This window comes from Sinohyriopsis cumingii, unplaced genomic scaffold (assembly GCF_028554795.1).
Source record: "Sinohyriopsis cumingii isolate HCF-2022 unplaced genomic scaffold, ASM2855479v2 utg001944l, whole genome shotgun sequence".
In the NCBI taxonomy this organism is placed as follows: domain Eukaryota; kingdom Metazoa; phylum Mollusca; class Bivalvia; order Unionida; family Unionidae; genus Sinohyriopsis; species Sinohyriopsis cumingii.
In genome coordinates this window covers 86,325-111,497 of record NW_028316088.1, presented here as the reverse complement: position 1 = coordinate 111,497, position 25,173 = coordinate 86,325, and the positions used below count along the sequence as shown (strand labels likewise).

At 35.8% G+C, this 25,173-nt stretch overlaps 1 protein-coding gene across 9 annotated transcripts in view; it reads left to right on the top strand.

The window, feature by feature from the left end:
- LOC149771334 (protein madd-4-like) overlaps positions 1-25,173 on the top strand; it is a 243,736-nt gene that overhangs the window by 156,975 nt on the left and 61,588 nt on the right. For 7 of the 9 annotated variants that reach the window (XM_089948612.1, XM_089948617.1, XM_089948609.1 and 4 more), the window contains one exon: positions 22,484-22,613. In XM_089948612.1, coding sequence (XP_089804738.1) covers positions 22,572-22,613 — 42 coding nt within the window. In that variant the 5' untranslated portion in view covers positions 22,484-22,571. Of the gene's footprint in view, positions 1-20,718; positions 21,135-21,162; positions 21,352-22,483; positions 22,614-25,173 lie in introns of those variants that run through there. The other 2 variants (XM_089948614.1, XM_089948616.1) reach the window with 2 other exon arrangements.

Below are 25,173 nucleotides of genomic sequence, written 5' to 3'. Positions count from 1 at the left end.
GCCAAACCGGACTGTTATGTACAACAAAAGCCACACAAAAATAAGTACACTATGCAGACATCAAATTAAGGACAAGCGATTGCGAGTATTTAATGAAATTTCTTTCTGGATTGTGTTTATGTTGCAAGTCTGACTGGACATTTATGTACCCAGAATTGTTTCCTTCATCTTTGGGCTTTAACAAGAGATGCGATTTTTATTTAATTAACGCAGGACTTCTCTTAAATATCCTATTAATGACTGCTCGTTTCAGCCTCCGGTATGTAATATTCAACGCAAATGTTGGTAAAATGTACGCGTAGAATAACGGTTACTTTTTTTTTTAAAAATGATGTAGAGGAAACGGGTCTGTGGTGTTTTGCTGGTTTACATGTGTTTCATACGCAATGCAAAATCATTTTTTCCATTTAATTTTACATTACCGCATTTTGCGAATAAGTATTTGACTAAAATACACCTTACAGACATGTTGAAATAATGAATATTTTGGACGTCAATTTCGACTTGAATTTAGGATGACAAAATCGTTCCTCATTTCTTCCTCTTTTGTTGGCGAGATTCATATTTTAATTGTGTTAAATGATATGTTGGGTTGCTCATTTCAGAGGACTTGTTAACGTTATAAACTTTATTGGATAAGAAACGATTTTTGTCACTAAGATTCATCTTAAAATTTATTAATTGTGCCAAAATGTTGATTTCAGCGATATATAATTTTGACTAATTCTCGTTCTTTCCATTTTATATTTTTTTTCCTCAGTATCTATCTGTGTTCTCCTTGCATAATCATCATCATCCATTCTTACCATTCAATCTGCCTAAATTGATTTTAAAGTACATTTCTTGCAAACAACATTTAATCCTTGTTTTTAATACGAAGACTTTTCTTCTTTCTTTTGTTTTTGCATTCTACAATTATGCCCACTTTTCCCGAAGCGACAATAAATTTTTATTTATAAAGGCCAGATAACTTCTAAGTTTAACGAGCATATGAAATTTATCATTCCGTGTCAACAGTGTTTCGTCATGCTCACGTATGCACCTGTGGTTAATTGTGGTTTTTAAATGTGTAGGTTCTTAATTCACAGGTGTAGAAAACTAACACAAAGGAAAACAAACGGCACACGATTAATCTTCCTATAGGTAAATACTTAAATTAGCTCACCAAAACAATGATCATTAGATTCAGTGCTTTTCAATGCTTGAAATATCGATTGGCAAAATGCCAAACGAGATAGAGAGTGTGGACACTATTAGTACATCATGTGAACCAATCTCCGTTCAGTTTTGAATGATGTAACATCAGGTGCTCTTATATAAAAAGGTACTGCATGGTTGCTTATTTCACGCGAAAGACCACTTTCATCATGAAAGAATAGCAGAGACAGCAAACACGACGAAGCAAGGTACTGCAAAGTTTGAGAAACTAGCCAATCGCTTTCAAGATCTTCGGTTCCATTTTTCAACGCGAACGAAACAAATAAAGAAGATAAAACCTACTGCAAACACAAAAACCTATAGAAAATGTACATGTTACATACTGTTTTTGTTTAGGTATTTGTATTTGTAATTGTTATGCACGTGTGACGCCCGGCTTAAAAATGGATCCGTACATCTCCTTGAAAAGGGATCGGTACATCTCGAAAGCGCTTGATCAGTTTCTCAGACTTGATCCACTTTTGTATTTTGCAATTAAATTTAAAATTGACTGAGCCTAAAGGAAATTCGACACGTATCAGTTGAACAGATAGAAGCATTGCAATTAAGATGGCTAAGTTAAATTCAGGAAATCCTTCTCCTAATCACCCCTATGGAGACTGAAAGAGGGTTTGTAGAATGACGTAGTAACACTTAAATCTGTGATAGGGAACATTTATTTGTCAAACAGTTTTTGCAGCTAATTTATCTGGTTAACTACCCAAATCTTACTAACCTACATCGTTCTCAATGGTGAAGAGTATAGAATTAATAAGAGCCTATATGAACGTAATAATAACTGTAACAGGCCGTCGATTACAGATTTATCATTAAATGAAAGAGTGAAGAGGAAGTAAATAAAAAAAATTAAAAGAAAATCTGTTGTGGAACTGAGCACAATATTCTGCCTTCAAAGATAAAATGCCGACTACAACTAAAATCTAAAAGTTTCTTCCTCAGATTGATTTATTTAAAGATCTAAATTTTTATTTTATTGGCAAAAAGAATTTGTCAAAGAAAATTCTTTGGATATTCAGAATTAATACACTTGTAAGATCATTAACTTTCCGCGAAGAAGATTCGTCCATTATCAGTAAGGCACATTTTAGGATAACCTTTAGCTTCAGGAAATCCTAATGAGCCGTTTTTGCGTGATTATACAAAAATTTCAAAGTCACAATTTTAAAACTAAAACGATATTTTCATTCTTTACAATGTCTGTAGTTCTAAAATACCCAATATTGTTAAATCTGTCTTAATCAGGAAAGTATAAAATATAACTTAAGGAGAAATTTTGAGACGTGTTGGTAAAACTGGAAGCACACGTGTACAAAATTACCAGTAGTCTGCTGTGATTATACTACAAAATGTCACAATGGTAATGTAGTAATTTATACGCTTTGTAAAATTCATCAGGTTTAGATATATTTTACGTTTCTACAGAATAACTTGCATTAATGTGTTTCTTCGAAAGATATCGCACGCCAGGTTGATCGAAGTGCATTCTGGTCATCTGAACGGGAATTTTGAAAACTTTGGTTTGAGCCTTGATTATGTAACAGTGAATGTCTCATTCCGAATACATGCAGGATTAGGCAGGTTTAACAGCAATTCAGATTTATGCTGGTTTTTTTGTGGGGTTTTCTTGCGTGAGGACAATTATATACTATATGTATTGAAAGATTTTAGTGCTTGTTGCTCGAGGATTCGGCCGGTATTGACTCTTAACTGTATACTTAGTAATTGCTTACCGTTGTGGTATTTTGTTGGTTGCTTCCAGGTAGTATTTTAGAAGTATTCCAAGTGTTGAATAAATGACAATCACCGATCACATGATCAAACCTCAGCAAGAAGTACGGAATAGTACAATATACAGCGATATGAGACTTTGTTATTCAAGGAATTTCGAAATTATTTATCTGATAAAGTCTTTTGAACAAAGGATATCCTGTACGGACATACTTGGCAAGAAACAACGCAAACATATGTGTAGAGAGAGGTAAACGAACTCCAGCAGATTCTGGGCGTATCTGCATTTTAATGGAGCAGACTATTTTCTTGTGATGAAGCAGATTCCCATCGCAAAATCGTACAGCTTTGCATTTGCAGTGTTTACATTTTAATTCCTGTTGCACACTTGGTTAGGTTTAGAAAATGTGAGATCAAATGCAATATGTGGCAGGATTGCTTACACATTTGACGAGTCTTTTAACGAGTTTTAACATAAATTAGTCATAGATGTCACATAACATTTATTCTGCCGACGTTAGCAAAAGATCGCGCCTGTCGTAAATGTAAGAAATTGCTATCTGGAGTAGATTGGATTGACTAATAAGTAAATATTGCATAGGTATATACCTTCAGAAGTTTTCTCTTACAGTATTACCATTCTGTTTGGCTTCTTGTGCAACTTGATAACAGTTACTTGGTGAGTTCAGTTTTTACTTCATAACAATTACATAGTGAGTCCATTTCTACTTGATAACAGTTACATGCCGAGTGCATTTGTATTTGATAACAGTTATAGAGTGAGTACATTACTATTTGATAACAGGTACATGGTAACTACATTTCTACTTGATAATAGTTACAGAGTGAGTATATTTCTACTTGATAACAGGTACATGGTGAATACATTTCTACTTTATAACAGTTACTTGGTAAGTACATTTCTACTTGATAATAGTTGCAGAGTAAGTACATTTCTACTTGATAACAGTTACCGAGTGAGTCCATTTCTGCTAGACAGTAGTTACAGAGTGAGTGCATTTCTACTTGATAACAGTTACATGGCGAGTACATTTCTACTTGATAACACTTACAGAGTGAGTCAATTTCTACTTGATAACAGTTACATGGTGAGTACATTTCTACTCGATAACAGTTATAGAGCGAGTCCATTTATACTGTATAACAGTTGCATGGTGAGTATATTGCTACCTGAAAACCGTTACATGATGAGTATATATTTCTGCTTTATAACAGTTATATGGTGAGTACAGTGCGACTTGATAACAGTTAAATGGCTAGTACAGTGCTTTGGTAACAGTTAAATGACGAGTACAGTGCGACTTGATAAGTTACATGGCCAACACAGTGAACTTCATAACAATTACACGGCGAGTACAGTGCTACAGAAATTATATTATGACCATATAGGGGAATACAACTTTTGTAAGTCAGTACGTCTTACAATCACTAGAATTTCAACATGATCTGCAATATTCGAAACTTGCAGAAGAAAAACTGTATACATTGGTTCATCCATGTGTTTTTGCTTTTCACTGCATAGTTCATTAGATTACATGTCGATGTAATTCACCTTTCTTGTTATCGCAAATTCATGCTTAACGCATGTTTTCATGAAACAAAGTGATTGGAAGATTCCAAGATGGTTCAAATGAATAATTTTATTTATCTTTATCAATAATCAAGATAATACTTTCAAAATCTCTTTTGATGAAAACATTCTTAGCACGACTTCGACTCTTGTAATGAAATATTAGAACCACATAATTTGGAGAATGCATCTCTCTCTCTCTCTCTCTCTCTCTCTCTCTCATTCATATATATATATATATATATATATATATATATATATATATATATATATATATATATATATATATATATATATATATATATATATATATATTAGCAAACATAACGTTTTGTTCTGTTTTATTTGTTTGTCTTGTCTAAGTTTTGTATTTGCCTTTGAAAAAGACTCATTAAAGAGTTGAAAGCGCTCAGGCTATTTAGATACTAGTTTCGCATTGTTCGTGGTCAGTTTATTGCATTTATCTTAATCAATCCCTGACACACGTGATCCCTTGCTGGATCCAGTGCACATGAAAGGATTGTTATTCGCCATATGATTTGTATTATATATATATATATATATATATATATATATATATATATATATATATATATATATATATATATATATATATATATATATATACACACACACATACATACATGCATACATATGTGTGTGTGAGTGGATTGAAAATTAATTGTAGCTGTCTATATCAATAAATCACGTTTTATTAGTATTTTGATTTTTGTGGAGCTAGTTCCTGTAAAGATGGCATGTTTCTTCTACAGTCTTTAACCAGTTGTGCTTAATCTGTTCAGACATAAAGTATGTTCATTGTGTAATCTTCATTTCCAGAACCAGTCATCCAATTGCACCTGAGATCTTTGCATTCCAAATAATAATTAATTAATTCTGGTATTTTTTGGATATACTTCGTTTTTTTTATTGGCATTATTTCAAACTCTGCAACTTTCATTAGTAATTAAAGCAGAGATCATATGACTATAATGATACTAAACAAACTATCCACGTTCGAATCCTAGTATCGGCCGAGCCTTGAAAGTCACTTTTCTCCAATTGCCTCGGCATCAACTAACCTACTTTTGTTGCTATGCCGTAAAGCACCAAACGAAACCAAAGCATATATTATCACATTTTTCGAGGCATATTTTCAAACAAAATCTCTACACGCATCTTACCGAAATAATAACCACTTAACCATTACTTTTGAACTATAAAGTATTTATCATACAGGGAACGCATGTTGGAGTTTGAAACTCAACTATCAAGTACTCGTTTGCGTCTCTCTCTCTCTCTCTCTCTCTCTCTCTCTCTCTCTCTCTCTCTATATATATATATATATATATATATATATATATATATATATATATATATATATATATATATAATTGTGTCCTTTCCCGATCATCCTATTTTCTCTTAAAATATTTTATTTCGGTTTAATTTGCGTTTGCGGCTGATTTGTCATAGTTCGGTAGTTGTCTTATTCCGTCGGTTATGTGCTACTTTTTGTAATTGTGGGACTTTTTGTAATTTTTCCCCACAGAATAGAATTAATACCAGCAAAAATGTTGCACAAATCCACCGGTTAATGAAGGATTCTGACGCGATGAATCATATACCATAGTTCTAGTCTCTTTTTCAAATGGCGTAAAAGAAATTGTCTGATATTATTGTCAGATTCACGACATTACGTGCGGGATAAATTACATCAGTTCTAAAAATACAGTGGTGTTGATTATTCAGTTTTTCACGTTTTATTAATAGAAATTAAAACTTGTCACAATGTCATGTAAATGCTTCGATCGCAATACGAGCTTTAGCAACTATTTTCTACAAAATGAGGAACGATTAAAAGTTTCAAGTCTTAAGCTATACCAAAAATAGTTCCTCGTTTCATATCATTTAACGTGTAGTAAGTATTTTTTACCACTTTAAACTGTATATAGGTAATAACTGTGTATTAATCTATTAGCAGTACAAAGAGCCGAGTATCTGGCACGAACTGACCCGTGGGAAAATTCAAGAGTGATGTCGTATCACAAACCGATCAGAGTGATGACACATAAATATGGTACTCACTTGTCACGAGTTACTGACTGCTTCGGTCAATAATTTACATGTGTGTGTGTGTGTGTGTGTGTGTGTGTGTATATATATATATATATATATATATATATATATATATATATATATATATATATATATATATATCGTTTGCTAGTTAGATTGGCATTCGATACACATTGATACATAAAAGATTGTATGTATCGTGCCTAGGTACTATTTCGAGTGACACAATTTACAAAAATACTTCTGTGATAAAATTTCATAAATTATTATTTATTTTTCGGTTTAGGAGTTAATAACGTAAGGCCGAGATATATAGGCATAATTGAGTGTTGGGTATGTTTTGTGAAATAATTATACCATTCTTAGATTTGTAATTATTTTATTTCTATGAGGTCTCCAGAGGACAGCATGCATACATTTCTAACTTCACTCTTCATAATTGTGACCCTGCGTGTGTTAAATAGCCCTATATTCATTAAAGCATTCCACTGACATGGAGCAGAAGGAAAAAAAAAATACTCGCTCATTTCTCCAGACTTAATAAAACATAGTAAACCTGTACTTATTATTATAATTGCTATGATCGGCTTCCTTGATACCTACATGTACTTTTATTTTGTTGTACTATATTGGTTTACCTGAAAATGTACTCCTTACTAGAACAACTATACTATTAGATACTAATATTTCCATGAAGGTACTTTCACGATGTATACAGCAAAACCGTGAAGAGTACACGTACTTTGAATGAAACGGATATATATATATATATATATATATATATATATATATATATATATATATATATATATATATATATATATATAATGAATGATCACTCATGGTAAGAACGCTTATGGTAGAAAAAGCTCTTCTACACGACTAATGGTCGTCAAGCGTAATTTTAAACAAAATACAATATGGGAATGAATCAAGGAGAAAAAAATGTATAAATGAATGGTCCCATTTTGGTACGGTAAACTTGTATACACAAAAGGACGTGCTGGCACATGCTTTTGCGCCCTTTACAACTGTACATTATACATTTTAATAGGTGTTGATGTTGCAAAGTCAGTTAATTCTTTCCTGAAAGCCACTTTTAAATCTAGAAAGACACATTTTCGCGTTACAACGTATCATTATTCAATTACCCAGGTGTATTTTAGTATAAGAACGTTAAGTCTCCAAACTGACTGTAATCTACCCATGCTTATCAAACTGAAACACCTTTGGATCTAATCCATTTACCTGTTTCGGTTTAGTGTCAATTGATCAAGATGAGGATAATGTGATGGGGGGGGGGGAGGTTAGTAACATTGCAATAACTTGTTTTGCTTTCTCTGTCATGCTTTTCATCCATATCTGTACTCACAGCAATTCGAAAGTGCAAAATTATAAAGAATGCAATCAAATCATTTTAAATCGAATTTTATCAACTCTGTCATCGAATACGCCATATTTTTGCACAAGTACTTTTGTGAGACATTCTTCTGGTACCTGACAGGATCTGCCCATAATGGAACTTCGTATTTCTTATCACACATCTTTGTTATTTTAAAGAAAAATATACAAAACTAAACATATCCATTCATATTATTTTTGACTTGCTTTCTTCTTTTCGAGTAAAATTGAACAGTTACCCTAGTTATGGATAAACCATACAGCGAACAATTTGCATGTTGTTTTTTTATAAGCTATACAAACTGTAGATCAAAGCGTAATGGACTTATACAAAGCTCCGCTAATGCTTCATAGAATTTGGGCCAGTCTACATCACCATATAGCACCTGGGCCGATCAATAGCCATTGTGGCACAATAAGATTGATACACAAGTTAATATGTACCACCATTTCTGAACGTTGTTCTTAAAATATGGGTGTGCGTTATCACCTTGTCCAAAATCAAAATTATCAATAAAGTGAAGGTCTTAAAATCCCGGAATTGACTACACGTAATACGTCGACACAACCTTTTGACATGCCGTTGATCATTGAATATGTACATGTTTGAATGTCAACTTTAAGAATGGTCTGAAGAAAACGGGTTAAAACGTTCCAAGTCTGAAACTGTATGCACTGCTACCGATTACATAAAATTAATTAGGAACCAAAACTTTATATTAACGGTTCTCTTATCCGTTTTGTAGAGGATACCAGATTTTTAAACTTAATTTTTACCGTAAACTTACATTCCTTGCACATATTGTATAAGCTCATGAACAAATGTAAAGAAAAAGTCCTTGATTTAATACGAGTTGTAACAAACACATTGGGAGAGAAGACCTGAAGGCCTTACTCCGCTTTTACATGTTTTTTTTTTATGACTTAAACTTGCCTGTAGCTTCAATGTGTACGGATCACCTTAGAAATCTAACCAGCAGGTGCTTGATCAGATGCAAAATTAGTAACTCAGACTTTGGAAGTATTTAGAACTTCCCTATCAGATAGTGAGGTCAATAAACCATCACGTTATCGCAGATGAACGAAACTAACTCTTCGGAATAATACCAAACTATACTCAGATCTATATAATTCCGCACATTATATCGTGTTTAGGGTCAAATAACAATTATGGTGTTCTCAGAAACTAAAGTGCATTTAACCATTCTGGCATACCAATCTGTTCACATTTAGAAACAGCACAAAATAGTCCTGTTAATGCTGCAAATTGATCTTTTCCCAAAATCACCACCTATGTTACGGAAACCCAAAATCATCATATTTGATCTTTATCAGTTCAAAAGCCGACCATGTGTACAAATCATGGTTCGTAAGATGTACCAAGGTTGTAACTGTTGTCATCGCAACACTTCAACTCCTTGCTCGAGGCGGATACCGGTTAGCAGATAAAGCCTTCCATTTTACCGCAGAAATTGCAGAGAACCAGTCGTACATGTCCGGAAGGACGAAAACGATTATAATTCAAAGAGTCAGGCAGACATTGCAGCCATATTCGATACTTTCAACTACATCAAAACCACTCAGAAAATAAATAGCATAATCTTTTCGGTTTCCCTTTCCAACCTTGAATTTTACAATCCGTTGACATTGTAAATGTTACAGAAACGGGATCTGCTCATACATTCTGCTAAAAGTATTTAGTACTGTTGGCTGCCTAGTCGCATTGATATTAATATGACCGATAAGGCATCCAGAGCTGCCCTGGAGTCACCAGTCCTATATGGAAGATTTACTATAGTCACTTATAAATCTGCATTGGAATGAAAACTCCATAAATACGCCACAGAACCATAAACAAGCTACAGCACGTCAAAACCGACAGTTGAAGTTGTAAGTATGCAGGAGTCAGTATCCGCCAAGTTTTGGAATATCCATTTGCTTAGTCAGACTGCGTTTATTTCATTCTCTATGCGACCACCCAGGTGGTCTAAGTGGTTAGAGCTTCCGCCTCGGATGCGGGAGGTCGCGGGTTCGAACTCATATCGAAGACTTATGACAATGGTACTAGCAGCTACATGTGTACCTCTCTTGGCGCTCAGCATTAAGAGATTAGTGTTAGGACTGGCGTGCCTGGTATGAGGATAATATGAATGTGGGGAACATGATACAAATATATATGCGGTATGATTCCCCAGTGTCAAACTACATACATCGTAGCCATATAACTAACAAATTGTTAAAGCTACATTAAAAATCTAAATCACTCACTCGTTATTGGAAGCTAAATCATCGGTGTCGACAATAGGGAGGAAGTGCACAGTCGTAGGCTAAATCGTAGGGTTTTATGCCGTATTAGGAAGGTCGCCGTCGTAAGCTAAAGCATCCAGACTAACATGGGAAGTTCCCCATCGCAAGCTAAATCAACAGAACTGAAAACGGGGGGAGGGGTAAGTGTCCCGTTGCAAGCTAAATCATCCAAATTGTAATCAGAGGGAAATTATCCCATCGCAAGCTAAATCATCCACAATAAAACCAGAGGGAAAGTATTCCATCGCAAGCCAAACCATCCAAATAGAAACCAGAGGGGAAGTGTCCCATCGCAAGCTAAATCGTCAGAATTAAAGCCAGATGGAATATATCCCATCGTACGCTAAATCGTCCGAATTAAAACCAGATGGAAAATATCACATCGGAAGCTATATCATCTGAATTGAAACCAGAGGGAAAGTATTCCATCGCAAGCTAAATCATCCGAATTAAAACCAGAGGGAACGTATTCCTGCGCAAGCTAAATCATCCAAATTGAAACCATATGGAAAGTATTCCATCCCAATCTAAATCATCCAAATTGAAACCAGAGGGGAAGTGTCCCATCGCAAGCTAAATCATCCAAATTGAAACCAGAATGAAAGTATTCCATCGCAAGCAAAATCATTAGAATTGAAACCAGATGGAAAGTATTCCATCGCAAGCAAACTCATCAGAATTGAAACCAGATGGAAAGTATTCCATCGCAAGCTAAATCATCACAATTGAAACCAGAGGCAAATATTACATCGCAAGCTAACTCATCCAAATTGAAACCAGAGGGGAAATGTCCCATCGCACGCTAAATCATCCAAATTGAAACCAGATGGAAAGTATTCCATCGCAAACTAAAACATCCAAATTGAAATTAGAGGGGAAGTGTCCTATCGCTAGCTAAATCATCAGAATTAAGGCCGAAAAGGAAATTCACCTTTTCAAGCTGTATCATAGGGTTTTATGCAATGTTTGGAAGGTCGACGCAAGCTAAATCAATCCAGTTTAGGAAGGTCGACACCGCACGCTAAATCATACCAATTTAGGAGGGTCGATATCGCAACACCAACTAAATCATCGGGATTTAAATCAAAAATTGAAAACCTTGAACAGCCTACAAGGATTATTGCTGTGTATTATAGCCATTGTGCCACGGTATAAAATATTAAATGCTGCCATTTGTGAGCTTTGGATTAAGCCAGATGAAATCATATGGCTCAAAGTTACAATTAAGCCCTAAGCTTGCTAGAATTTTTATTTATGAAATAGAAACCTGTGGATAATTGTTTGTTGTTTTAGTGTTAGATGCTAACATTCTCAAACCAGCATAGACACTATTATTTTTTGTGGCAATCTTTGTAATTATTTGCATTCTTTTTCTAACAATATACAATAATTGTAAACCTTCCTTCTGGCGTACTTTCAAAAGATTTCATAAAGACAATATTGAAGTGGGTCATGCATCACATAACTATGTCAAACGTTGATTATGTACTACCGAACATAAACCTCTGCGACCTATAATGGGATTTAGAGTACCTTTTACACAGGTGAGGGTGATATGAGTATGATTTACATTTATATTATCTTACTTGACATCCGAGGTGAAATTACGACAGTCAGTTTTCTGACCCATTACACACGCCACCAAGCGTTAGAGAAAATAGCTTGTAAATAGTCCCAGCCAACATCTACCGTATATACCGGTATGAAAGTTCATACTTATCACCCAGGCAGTACCGTCCGTGCAGTTAGTATTGAAAGAGGCCTTTCGTCGATACATGCGAATTTTATCTCCTTTTTCCAGGAAAGTACAGTTTATACATTTCTTGCAACTTTGTACAAGTTGAAATCCACGATCGAGTACTTAGTACATTTTTAAAGTTGCATGTTATATACTTCTCGTGGGTTGCAGTTTTAAGACAATAATGAAAACCATTAGCTGCCAACTCACGTGATTCTGAAACACTCAAAAAGACAAATATGAGTCTCACGGATTAATGCCGTGATGGCTCAGAGCGAGAAATGGTAATTGTAGCTAATTTTCATTATTGGCTTTTCATTATGGGCTTTGAACATTGTTCTGGCATTTTTTGGCCGATCTTGTGTATTTAAATCGGATATCATTGTCTCGATCCAAAGTGTAACTGAGGGTTAAAGTCGGACTGACATAATCGTGATGGCCCACAGGAGGTCCACATGTAGTAGTAGTAGTAGTAGTAGCAGCAGCAGCAGCAGCAGCAGTAGTAGTAGTAGTAGTATGCGAACTGGAACAGGATAGCGGCCAAAATGTCGCCATCTTTGACCCTACGCCATCTTTATTTCTTTGTGAACAAAACATCGTTTCAAATTAACTAATTTCTTCGTCGTAACAAATAAATTTTGTCAGAGCGCCACCACCCCTCACCCCTTAAAAAAATAATCACATTTGTTAGTGCACTACCTCTGATACGACATTATATATAATACAAGGAAACAAATAGCAGGTCTTTATTTTGTTTATGAGCAATTTTCTCCAATTTTCTGTCGCTTATTTCGCCCTAAATTGTTTGTTTCTCTTGGAAAATATAACAAAATCGTCGGCTTAACATAATGTCATCGCTAAAATTACCAAGTTGGCCACGAAATGTGTGTGACATTTAATTCGCAAGTTTTTGTTTTCGCATAATAGACAATTTTCCATCCACAGCATGTACTTTTAATGTTATTTCCACAGTTAATTTATTTCCATATCGAACAATGTATACAAGTTTATAGTATAATAAGCAAAGTGGTAATATTAGTTTGATTGTAATATATTTTTTATTGCAACAAAATTAACTTCTCATTTGAAAGGTCGGAAATCAAAGAACAAGGTTTTTGGAAATGATTATCGAAATCCCCAAGCTCTGTAGTGTGTCCGTTTCGTACATAGTTTTTCTATCGCTTGCAAAGTGCATCGACGAAAGCCGGGAATCACTTTTACAACGGCGATGTATTCGTTGATGCCGGTCTATGGCTCATCGTGAAGTTTGTGCATTTAGTTTAGTCTCTCCTACAATGTTGTATACATAGTGTATAAAGATGAATAGATTCATCTTGGAAGATAGTACTTACCACGAGCAAAACTAAGTATTGCCTATTTTCCATACTCCAGTGATAACGTTTTTTTTTTCTTTCTCTCTCCCCAGTGATTATCTGAAAATGTATATGTTTAATAGTGACACTTCGCGTGCGCATTCCTCTTAGAGTGCACTACATGCAAAGGATATAATTATGTCACAGTGACCGATTTATCACGCTCCCAGTATTTAAATTTATTTGTTCAGTTGAGCTAAGTTTCTCTAGCACTGTTAGCCTTAAATCTTGATTCATTGTCCTCACTAAAGGAAAAGCTAACACATTGTGACCTATTTGTCTTGATTGCGCGCATTTTCTGAAAGTTTCTGAAGATTTTGGGATTATGCCCTAATGGGACAGACAAGACAAATCATTCTGTTGAGGTCAAAGATCGTATGGAAGAGTCGGTGTTACGATGGCTACAGAGTTGCCCAGGTTTAAGATTTAGGTTTCCGATCTAATTCACCTGTACGCATATTCACATGCTATACGGCTGATCACAATGAGCAAGTCACGTATTTAATTTGTTGTGCGTTTCATTTATCGTCTCTAGATGTTAGAAATTATATTCACACTTAACCTTACAGGATTGACTCGTCCACCGAGACTGGGCTTGCTATCGTTTTGTGCTCAACATGTAACAACTCGATTGGCCAATTCGATGCGAACGCTGCAGAGGAAAGTATTAGAGAATCCGTCAGATTTCATTGCTTTAAATATGGCCGATAGAAAGATTCAGTTTAGAGGAACCATTGGCGACTGAATATTCTCAATTCCATAGAGATGTGTTGGTGATGTCCCTCGCATGCATTTAGTATCGACACAGTGATTGCAAAAAGAAAGGATAACAATACAAAATAGTCATCCCTCACCCATTACTAGTATATAAGAAACAAGCGATTGCGGACGGAGATTTTCGTGAACAAGTACGAACTTCACGTAACGATATATGTGTAATTATTAATTATAATTTGTTTATTGACTTTTACAGTTAATACACCCAGACATGTGTTGTCTCGCATTGCAGAATAGTTATGGTCATTGGACAGTCTTTACAAATTCTTCACAGGACACTGTCCACTTTATTTAACCAGAAATAATGTAATACACTGTAATAAGCGACTGTGATAAAACTTTATCCAAAGGTAGAATCTAATACTGGATTATTAAATAACTTTTTTTTTCCTATTTCGATTAAATAATTCCGCGTAGGTAATGTCCAGAATACCTTAGGTCTGATATTTTATTGACGGAAGAAGGTTGCGTTAATTTGGGGTGTATCTTTTTAATGATTTATTTATTTTTAAACACTCTTGTAAACATTTTAGTGGATGAGCTATAGAGGTGATGTAATAAAATCTGCACATTCGGTATATTGTCATTTACTGATGTGAGTAGAATAACTTCGACAGATACGACCGCTCCGGTGGCCCAGTGGTTGAAGCGTCTGTCTCGTACCAAAGACTTATATTTTTTTAAAATGGTACTAACAGCTGCCTCGTTATGCGTTCAGCATTAAGAGGGTAGTGTTAGGACAGGTCGGCCTGGTGTCAGGATAAAAAAATGTAATTGGGTGGGACATCATGCTGCATGTCTGCGGCATGATTCTCCAGTGCTAGACATAACTAGGAAAACTACCACACTGCATATATACTAGCGATATGACTGAAAATTTTGTTGTTGTTGTTGGGTTTAACGCCGTTTTCAGCATGAGATAAGCTATACATGGCGGCCAATACAACTGGTGGAGGATGAACCCTTAAAAAAACCTGGAAGAACCACTGACCCACGAGAAGCTATTGGCAAGCTTTATCGCGTACCCCCTTTAGCCGAGCCGGAGACTCGAACCCACCCATATAGAGGTGAGATGGCAGTGATCCGGAACGGTGAGCGCTTTAGACCACTCGGGGCCCGTGAAATTTGTTTGAAGTTACGTTAAAAATCCATATCACACACACACACACACACACTCGACAGAGAGACTCGGAAGTAATGGTAGTGATATTTCCCAAACTGGTAAGCTATCGGCGGATGAACATCCGGATAGGTGTGGGAAAATACGACGTTTCAGCAATCAGTGAAAGACCTTCACATTTAATGTTTAGTTTTATTCCACAACTGTTTAGGGATTTTTTTAAAAAAAAAACAAAAAACAAAATCGTTTAGTTTTATTGTTTGTAACTTTTGCTTATGTTGGCGTTGAGGATGACAGATCATCTGCTCATTGTGACGTTATGAAGTTATTATGACGATATCCGATATCAACCACGGGCATGAGGGTAGTTGGAGGTGGCCATTATTTATATCCGAGGTTTCATCGTCTTGCATAATATGGAAAATGCCGAAAATGTTTCAGTTCTATATCCGTACAGGTTCTTTTCGTTTTATGTATGGTGACCTTGAGCAACTGCTGTGAAAACTTTTATTGAAATTGTTTGAAATAGATTTGGAGAAATTAACATTAATTAACATTTTTCACCACAATACTGTATTCGCCCCCCCCCCCGGTCATTTGATACGGCAATTTGCTATGTTTCAACACACCTTGATGTTGATGTTTACCTTGTTTGTACATTTAATTTTATTTCACTAAAATTGGATCTTGTGGGCATGTCTGAATGCGCTGTATTCTCCAAGATACCTGCTGGTAGAGGAGTTACAAGTATGATCTTTATATTCAGTTTAATTAATTCTTTTTCAAGAGCGCAAGTGACTCGCATGAAATGAAGATAAAGAAAATCATTTGCTTTATTCAAATATGCATATCCACACGTTTAATTAATGAAGATTCTACATGTTTCAATCATCGATGAATTCAAAACACATGGTAGTTTTTGTAAGTATAACTCTAATGTTCTTCTGTCTATTGTTTTGTTGCATTATGTACGCAGTCATAAGCGACTTTTAAAGCACCCAATCTCGATGAAACAATTGATTAGTGGAATTTTAGTGACGTTGTGAAGTAGACATCTTCCAGTTGATCTGACATCCTTGATTAGCCCTCCCATAGTGGTGTAAATCTGCGGACAGACCAAAAATATTAAGAGAAAATTCTTCCGACATCTTTGTTGTGTGTGTGTGTGTGTAGGGGGGGGGTGATTAGGATTTTAACGTAGCTTTAACACTTTTTCAGTCATATCGCTACGATGTCTGCAGTGTGGCAGTTTATAGTGATGTCTTTCACTGGGGCATCATACCGCAGACACGTAGCATGATGTCCCACCCAGTCACATGATCCTGACACCAGGCCGACCAGTCCTAACACTAACCTCTTAATGCTGAGCGCCTAGCGAGGCAGCTGTTAGTACCATTTTTTGAGTCATTGGTGAGGGATGGCGGTGCGGGGACAATGTTTTAAGAAGGTCGTACAGCCAGTGATTACCGGAAGCCTGGCTGTCAAAGCAACTTACCATATCACATACTTTCGACACTGGTTTGCTTCTGATTTTTTACGTGTTATCGCCGTTAATATAATTTCTCCACATTAAAATAAGACATTGATTATTGAAACGCCTCGTTGTAAATGAAAGCCATAAAGAAATTGAAATGTACAGATGTACAGTTACAATTTCTTGAATTACTAACATTGCATATCATTAGACACTTATGTAATGGAACATATAACAGATGGGTTTATCCAATTTAGTATCAAACTTGCGTCCAAGAGCTGTTAAGCAAACTTAAACGTGCCAGTAAAAGTGACATGGCCACTTGGAAAATTACGTATGTTCTTTTTAGGAATAAAAAGCCTACGTGACTCAACGTGATTTTGGTGAGATAAAAGGTAATGTTCTTGAACTTAATTGATTGCACATACTTTAAAACACTTGCACGTCTCGACACATCTTTTTTGGCGTTGCTCGGATTTCACCCTTTATAATTGGTCTTGAGTTCGTACTTTAATGTAATGGATTGCAATAAGAAACAACATGATGCACGTGCAACTAGATCATAATGAGAGAACAAAACAAAAGCTAGATGTTTTACTTAATATCGACGGATGCTAATTATAATATACAAAGTTGTCCTCTGAAACATAGAGTAAACCTTGTATACGCGTTTCCTCTTGTCTTTCCAGACGCAACTATGTATATCCTACAAACGAATTTTCTACAGACTTTGATATTTTCAGTCACATAAATATTCCATGGCTTACTTTATGGTAGAAAGTGTGTGTGTGTGTGTGTGTGTGTTTTGAATTTTTAACGTAGTTTTAGCAATGTTTCGGTCATATTGCTACGATGTATGCAGTGTGGCAGTTTATAGTGATGTCTATCTAGTACAGGGGCATCATGCCGCAGACATGTAGCATTATGTCCCACCCGGTTACATTATCCTGACACCAAGCCGACCAGTCCTAAGACTGACCTCTTAATGCTGAGCGCATGACGAGGAAGCTGTTAGTGTCATTTTTATGTCTTTGGTATGTCTCGGGTGCGTTCGAACCCGCGACCTCCCGCATCCGAAGTGGACGCTCTAGCCATTAGGCCTGGGGGAAAGAGTCTTTCTTGGAAATAATTCAGACATTCTAATGACACAAATTTCTTAGCCTGAAATCAATTTTAAGTGGTTTACTGTTGCTACAGGTATCATTGGTACATGTTTTGCCGCTGAAGTTAATTACAAGACAGCTCATTGATATTCTGTGCAAGGGGATTTTATAATCGCGCTCATGGTTTTAAAACAGATCGTCTAACGCTGTGATCACTTTTTTTTCTTGCTAACTGTTGTCTTTCAGTTCAGATGATTTCTGTATGTATCATTCAGTCACATGCAGCACTTTGTTGAAACTCCTTAATATACCGTAATTAATATCCGTGAATGCAAATGCCGTAATAGTATTACAAAAATTTCAAACATTACGTCATAAATATTGTAAGTTTGTGAATAAGAGTGATTTGCTGCGGCTACACTTGTCTACATATGGTTTTAAAAACAAATCAAAATTAAAGAGAGTCAAATGTCCAGAAAGGCAACAGACATGGTTCTATCATAAGTATTGTATTATTGTGAGAAATATTTCCACCCGCTCTACATTATTTTAACTAAACTGTAAACAGTTTTCAAGTTGATATGTCTGTCATCACAAACCCTCGATTTCAGCCACTAAGAATTATAATTCATGCTCAAATATGTGCGCGGTAGTTTATAGTCATGTCTAGCACTGGGACATCATGTCACAGATATGTGGCATCATGTCCCAGTCACATTATCCTGACACCAGTACGACCAGTCCTTATATATATAAAGTGCACTGTATTCAGCAAGAGATTGCATTTGTCCGGGATTGATTATGATAATTAAAGAATAGACTGAAAACAATCAGTGCAAAAACTAGATTTTTTTCACTAGCTTGGGCGTTTTCGACTCAGAGGCAGTTACAAATCTAGTTTAAGTATTTTTTCAAAATTGTGGACATAGGGCCTTATTGGATTGAACTCCGATGATAAAGTGGCAGCATAGTTGATATTGACCTGCAAAAAACTGGGTAAAAACGTCATCTGTTTCTTAATATAATAATATACCTGTAGATTATATCCCAGATATTTGTTATCTCTATTTACAGTGACCACAACAATAACATTTCCAACAAGAGCTTAAAAAAGAAATAATTATCGCCAAGTGAATGAACTGTGAACTAAATTAAAGAATTGTGTAATTGAAATATATGATCGAAACCAATGCGGAATTTTTTTAATAAAAAAAAAGGTTTATTTATGTACGGGTCCTTATTTGGAGTCTTCTTAATGTAAGCCACACTGTTTCAGTGTTCTTAAGTGACATATCCTGTAAGATTCCTTTTTTTCTGGTGTCGGAACGCCAGTTACGGTTATGGACAATTGCAGTTCCCATACCGTATATACTCGCTTTTAGGACGAGTCCAAGTGCAAACTGCAATGACACGGATCTGCCGTCGCATATTGAGCCGGCAGATTTGTGTCTGTGCAGCTTGTTTGGAGTAATAAGTAGAACAAGCAACATAGACCCTAATCTGCCGGCGCATTATGCTGTGGCGGATTAGGATCTTTGGGTTTTATTCAGTTTGACTCGTCTTATAAACGAGTAGATCGGTCTTGTCACTCAAAGTATGACCAGTACCAGAGAACGATTGCTACTGGACTTTTGTCCAACTTCTTTGTCATCCAGTCTTGAAGCTTGATACTTATTGTTTGTTGTAGTTCACGTTTGTCCGGCATATTGAAAGCCACCGATCTCATACGATATAACTGCATTCTGTGTTTTGTTTTGTTTGATTAGACAATATATGTTCAGTGTGTGTGTGTGTGTGTGTGTGTGTGTGTGTGTGTGTGTGTGTTGAGTGAGATTATCACAGGGGATTTCAAGCTTGCATAAATATCACATTTAGTACGTAGTTTCTCCAACTTGGTTGGCTGAATCCTACAGTATAGCTCAATATGAAACAAAAGGTTTGATTCTAGAGTTAATGTGGCAAGTCTTGTCACAAATGTACATAGCTGTCGCATTGGACGCGTTGTGCGTTAAGTGAGAGGACGCTGCTTTTGCTATGCTAATACTGTCATACCTTCCTGGAAACTGGTGTTTAGATTGTATGTCGGCAAAGGTATTTGCCCGTTGCAGATAAATATTGAATTTATATGGACTTGAAATCTCCGCTTCCTATCAGCATTGCGATGAAAAATATATGAATATATAAAACCATAAGCGTAGGCCTGCAGTTTAATTCGCAGAAACATGAGTTTAAACGCCTTTTAATATAAAAAGAAAGAAAAGCCTTTTATCAGCAGCTTAAAATAGTTTTAAAAAGTTTGATATTCAGCGCGAAATTCAATTTTGAGAAACTAAATAGTATTTGGCTCGACGGAAATGTAATTTCAAACGATAAGAGGAATTAAGAATGTGCTTTTGCAGTCATTTCCTTTATCAAGAGCATCGATACATGTCGAAAAACAAACATCCATACACTCAAAGCATGTTGTTTACAGTCTATTTTCCATTGTCCAGTGTAATGCTACAAAAAGGCATTTACGTTATTACTCCTTTGAAATTAAGTTACCCTATGATCCTAAAATTTCAACCTTGATGCATTTTCTTTTTCAGTTTTTGTTTGATGTCGTTCCATTTAATTAAGTGACGTTTTAAAAGTATAAGTTCATTCCTGTAGACAATCAGTAACTAAATTTAAAAGTTTAAACTCGCTACATAAACTGATCATGGCGAATGCAGCTACGTTGGTGTCTCGTTGCCAGCGAGACTCGCCGATATCAATTTGTACATATTACACCCACTCTGTAATATGTAATATCACTCTCGCCGTACTTGTACAACAGATTTGAAATATTTTCTTTCGTCGCACGGATGAATTTATGCTGCTAGAGGGTTTCAAGAATACCGCCACTATTTTATACACAAACATCATTCATAACCGAGACATTGTTCCAAACTATTTCAGTCACGACAGATAGGCGAAGTTTTGCATTGTTTATTTGTTTTAATCTGAACTCTCTTGTGACTTATCAGTAAGTCTCGTGGACAGAACGTTGACCACTCCAATAAGCCATTTCTGTTTGTTTGTGTAGCGAGTACAGCAGATGGCCGGATGCCAGTTTAATAGGACTTAATCTCGATAACATCTTCCACTCCAACAAAATATTCCAATCTTGTCATTCCATAAGACTTAATTCAGCGGAAAGATGGTAAAATCAAACTGAGGGACAGCAAAGCACTTATAGCTTCAGTGAGTAAAATGTATTTTGTTTTTACAGTCTGTGGATTATAGATTCAGTATTCAGAGAAAGACATCCAAACACGAGAATCTATTTTAAATTTGAACATAACTGATATATTACAATCTAAATGAGATGTGGCGCTACTGATGCACACAGGTGGATACGTTATGCTTCCACCTTGATACTGCTAAAGCGGGTAACGTGACCACACATCGTAATTCAGAGGTGGGCAATACTCTTTTATATATCTCTTCTGCCATTGTGTGCAAGAAGCATGCCAATTGGGGCGCATTGTCTATTTAAACTGATCTTAGATAGACATCTTTTGTTTATTTATTTATATTTATTTTATTTCTATATTCTTACAAAATATTATAATGTACTTCTGTTATGGAGTAGATGTAACAACGCTGTATATCTTATTTTAAATTACTTTTCGAAATTGTTAAAATACAACTGATTCATTCTAGTGGGATGTAAGAGCTACGCGAATCTCAGTGAAATAGATTACAATATTGGACGTTTATTATATAGCTTCTTTTAGAATAAATTGTTGAGGTATATTGCTTCTTATTTATGGAGTATGAATGATAATGTGGCAAAGTAATTTCAGTGCATGTTACTGATATATTTTTATTTTTATAAACATACTTACGGACATAAATTTTGTTCTTAAATCATTCTCAGGGACAATTCACAGCTGTTTCTTTGGCATTAAGATACGAGACGTCGTCTTTACGGCATACTTATAGTCTGGCTGAAATGAATGTAACCGATTGCTCCGTGTTTTAACTTGATCTCACGCGGTACGAGAATCATGCATTATGCAGTGATTTCATTTCCTATAAGTTATGGTCTCAGGGATAGAATCATTCGTTATTTCATAAAACTGTTTACAGACTAACCTTTACATAATTTTTGTTAACTGTTTGCATGTTTCTTTTTAGTGAAATGTTTATACGAAATGACCTTTCCAAAGGATTTCTTCAGGACAACTTTACAATTAATAGAGGAAAAGGAAACGCGGCGGGGGTAACTCCATCTAATTTACGTTCAGCCGAAATACATTTGACGAAGCAGATCTGTTTTCTATGCGATTATTCGGTTCACCTTTGTGAATAAAGAACTAACTGCTCTCCATTTGTAACATTTAGATCCTAATTCATTTTGAATGCTGGAGTCGGTTTTGAAAATGTTAGATCTAATCCAGTCGGTAGCTGTCTTGTATAAACACTCGATAAGCAGTCTATCCATGTGCAATGTTGAATCAAACGTTTATGCCACATATTTCATTCTGTCGTCGTTCAGAGAGAGAGAGAGATAATACTGTTGGTATATCTTAGGATTTCCTTTCCAGGGTAAACCGGATTAACGTCTAGACAAAGTAGGAGACTGTAGATGTTTCCAATATATGAATGCCACTCCAAGGTTTTCCTTAAGTAACCATGTCATCTAACGTGTGGTTTTTGTGGATAGCATTAATTCTGGTGAGTACAATTTGTTTTATTTGTTTGGGTTTTGTTTGTTTGTTTGCTTGCTTTTTAAATTTCTGATGAAACATTTCATTATTAATATGACCCTTGGTCAGAATTCCCAGTGTGCATAAAGTCGCAACAAAATTTATGTTGTATGAATGTATGTATGTTTTCTTGGAAACACGAGATTTCAATATGGCACGAATGCAGAATCTTAATGGATGTAAAAAAAAAAAAAAAAGAATGTTTAAAGATTGCTCGATGCCAATTTGGCTTGATTTGGTTTGGTGTTTTCATCACCGCAATACAAGTGGATTACTTACTGCCGAGTAAATTGGAATAAAGTGCCTTGCCCAAAGAAACACCAGTTTTGTCGACGAGGCTGTTTCAAAAGTATGAATCGAACTCAACCCCTTTCGATCGCGAGTCTAGCACGCTAGTCACTGAGCCACAGCGGCTCATGCCTTAATTTGTCGCTTCGTACGGCGGCAAGGAGAGCACATGAGACATAATGTACATCTCAGAGATCGCAGTATGTATGTATACGTATGTTTGCGCGTAAATGGGGTAGGGTCAGGCTCATTACATGTTTTCGTCATCAAAACGAGTAATAAGTGCCGGGAAATAAATGTCTTTTCGTAAGATCACAAATCATCGCCATGATTCCAGTTTAAATTTGCAGTCACAAAGTAGCTAGACACATATCCTAATGAAGTGACTTCTGTCGTTCAGCACCAACTACTGTTCAGTGTACAGAGATGAAAAATGTCACAGTCCTACTGCATATTCCTGTCCCATTTTGTTGTAATATGCTGCTATTTAAAAACAAAAAATTAGTTAAAGCAAAACAAACACTCGGGTATCAGAAGTATCCAAGATATTCCAAATATATTAACAAATTAAAACATGGATAAACGATAGATAAGCAACATGGCCACCCACTATTCCTATTAAATGAGGAATGCTGACACATAAGATGAAAGCCTTGTTTAGTCAAGTTCATTAGTAACACTTATATCTCTAGGCCCTTTATTCTTGAAGCATTTTGAGCAAGTAACTGGAGCTATTGCTATAAGTTCAAATTGTTTTACATTCTCCTATGTAACTTATGATAAAGCTACAATAATATAATTTCAAGACCTTTGTTCCGTAATGCATATATAGTCCAAGCACGATGTCTTTGTTTGGGTTTGGAGTCTGAGTTTGGAAATTACTACAACGTTTTTAAAGTACTGAAAAGTTTTGCTCTAAACTTCATAATCTTGAAACTCGACATCGAGGTCAGAATTCCAAATTCAATACATTATACTCTAAGTAAATCATTATCATTAAAATTTAAAATGGAACGGTAAAATCCGAAGATACGAAAATCTTCCATTGTTTCTGATTGAAATAGTACCAAAAGCGTCAGAAATGAACTTTGATCCAGAGCTTCAGGTGCTTCTTGGCTTTAAATTGTTTGCACTTTAAAGACGTATTTCCGCTTGAGGCCCTGCATGAATAAAATGCACGTTAACGATGTATTTCCTCGTGTGGCCTTGCCTGAATAAAATGCACGTTAACCATGTATTTCCGCGTGTGGCCTTGCCTGGATGAAATGGACGTCATCGTTGTATTTCCGCTTGTGGCTTTGCGTGAATAAATTGCGCGTTAATGGTTTATTTTCGCGTGTGAATTTGCATGAATAAAACGCACGTTAACGATGTATTTCTCCTCGTGGCTTTGCATTAAATAAAATGCACGTTAACGATGTATTTCCGCTTGTGGCTTTTCATTAAATAAAATGCACGTTAACGATGTAAATCCGCTTGTAGCTTTGCATGAATAAAATGCACGTTAGCGATGTAATTCCGCTTGTAGCTTTGCATGAATAAAATGCACGTTAACGATGTATTTCCGCTTGTGGCTTTGCTTGAATAAAATGCACGTTAACGATGTATTTCCGCTTGTGGCTTTGCATGAATAAAATGCACGTTAACGATGTATTTCCGTTTGTGGCTTTGTATGAATAAAATGCACGTTAACGATGTATTTCCGCTTGTGGCTTTGCATGAATATACACGTTAACGATGTAATTCCGCTTATGGCTTTGCATGAATAAAATGCACGTTAACGATGTAGTTTCGCTTGTGGCTTTGCATGAATAAAATGCACGTTAACGATGTATTTCCGCTTGTGGCTTTGCATGAATAAAATGCACGTTAACGATGTAAATCCGCTTGTGGCTTTGCTTGAATAAAATGCATGTTAACGATGTATTTCCGCTTGTGGCTTTGCATAAATAAAATGCACGTTAACGATGTATTTCTGCTTGTGGCTTTGCATGAATAAAATGCACGTTAACAACGCATTTCCGCTTGTGGCTTTGCATGAATAAAATGCACGTATTGATGTATTTCCACCTGTGGCTTTGCATGAATAAAATGCACGCGAACGATGTATTTCCGCTCGTGGCCTTGCATAAATAAAATGCACGTTAACGATGTATTTCCGCTTGTAGCTTTGCATGAATAAAATGCACGTTAACGATGTATTTCTGCTTGTGGCCTTGCATGAATAAAATGCACGTTAA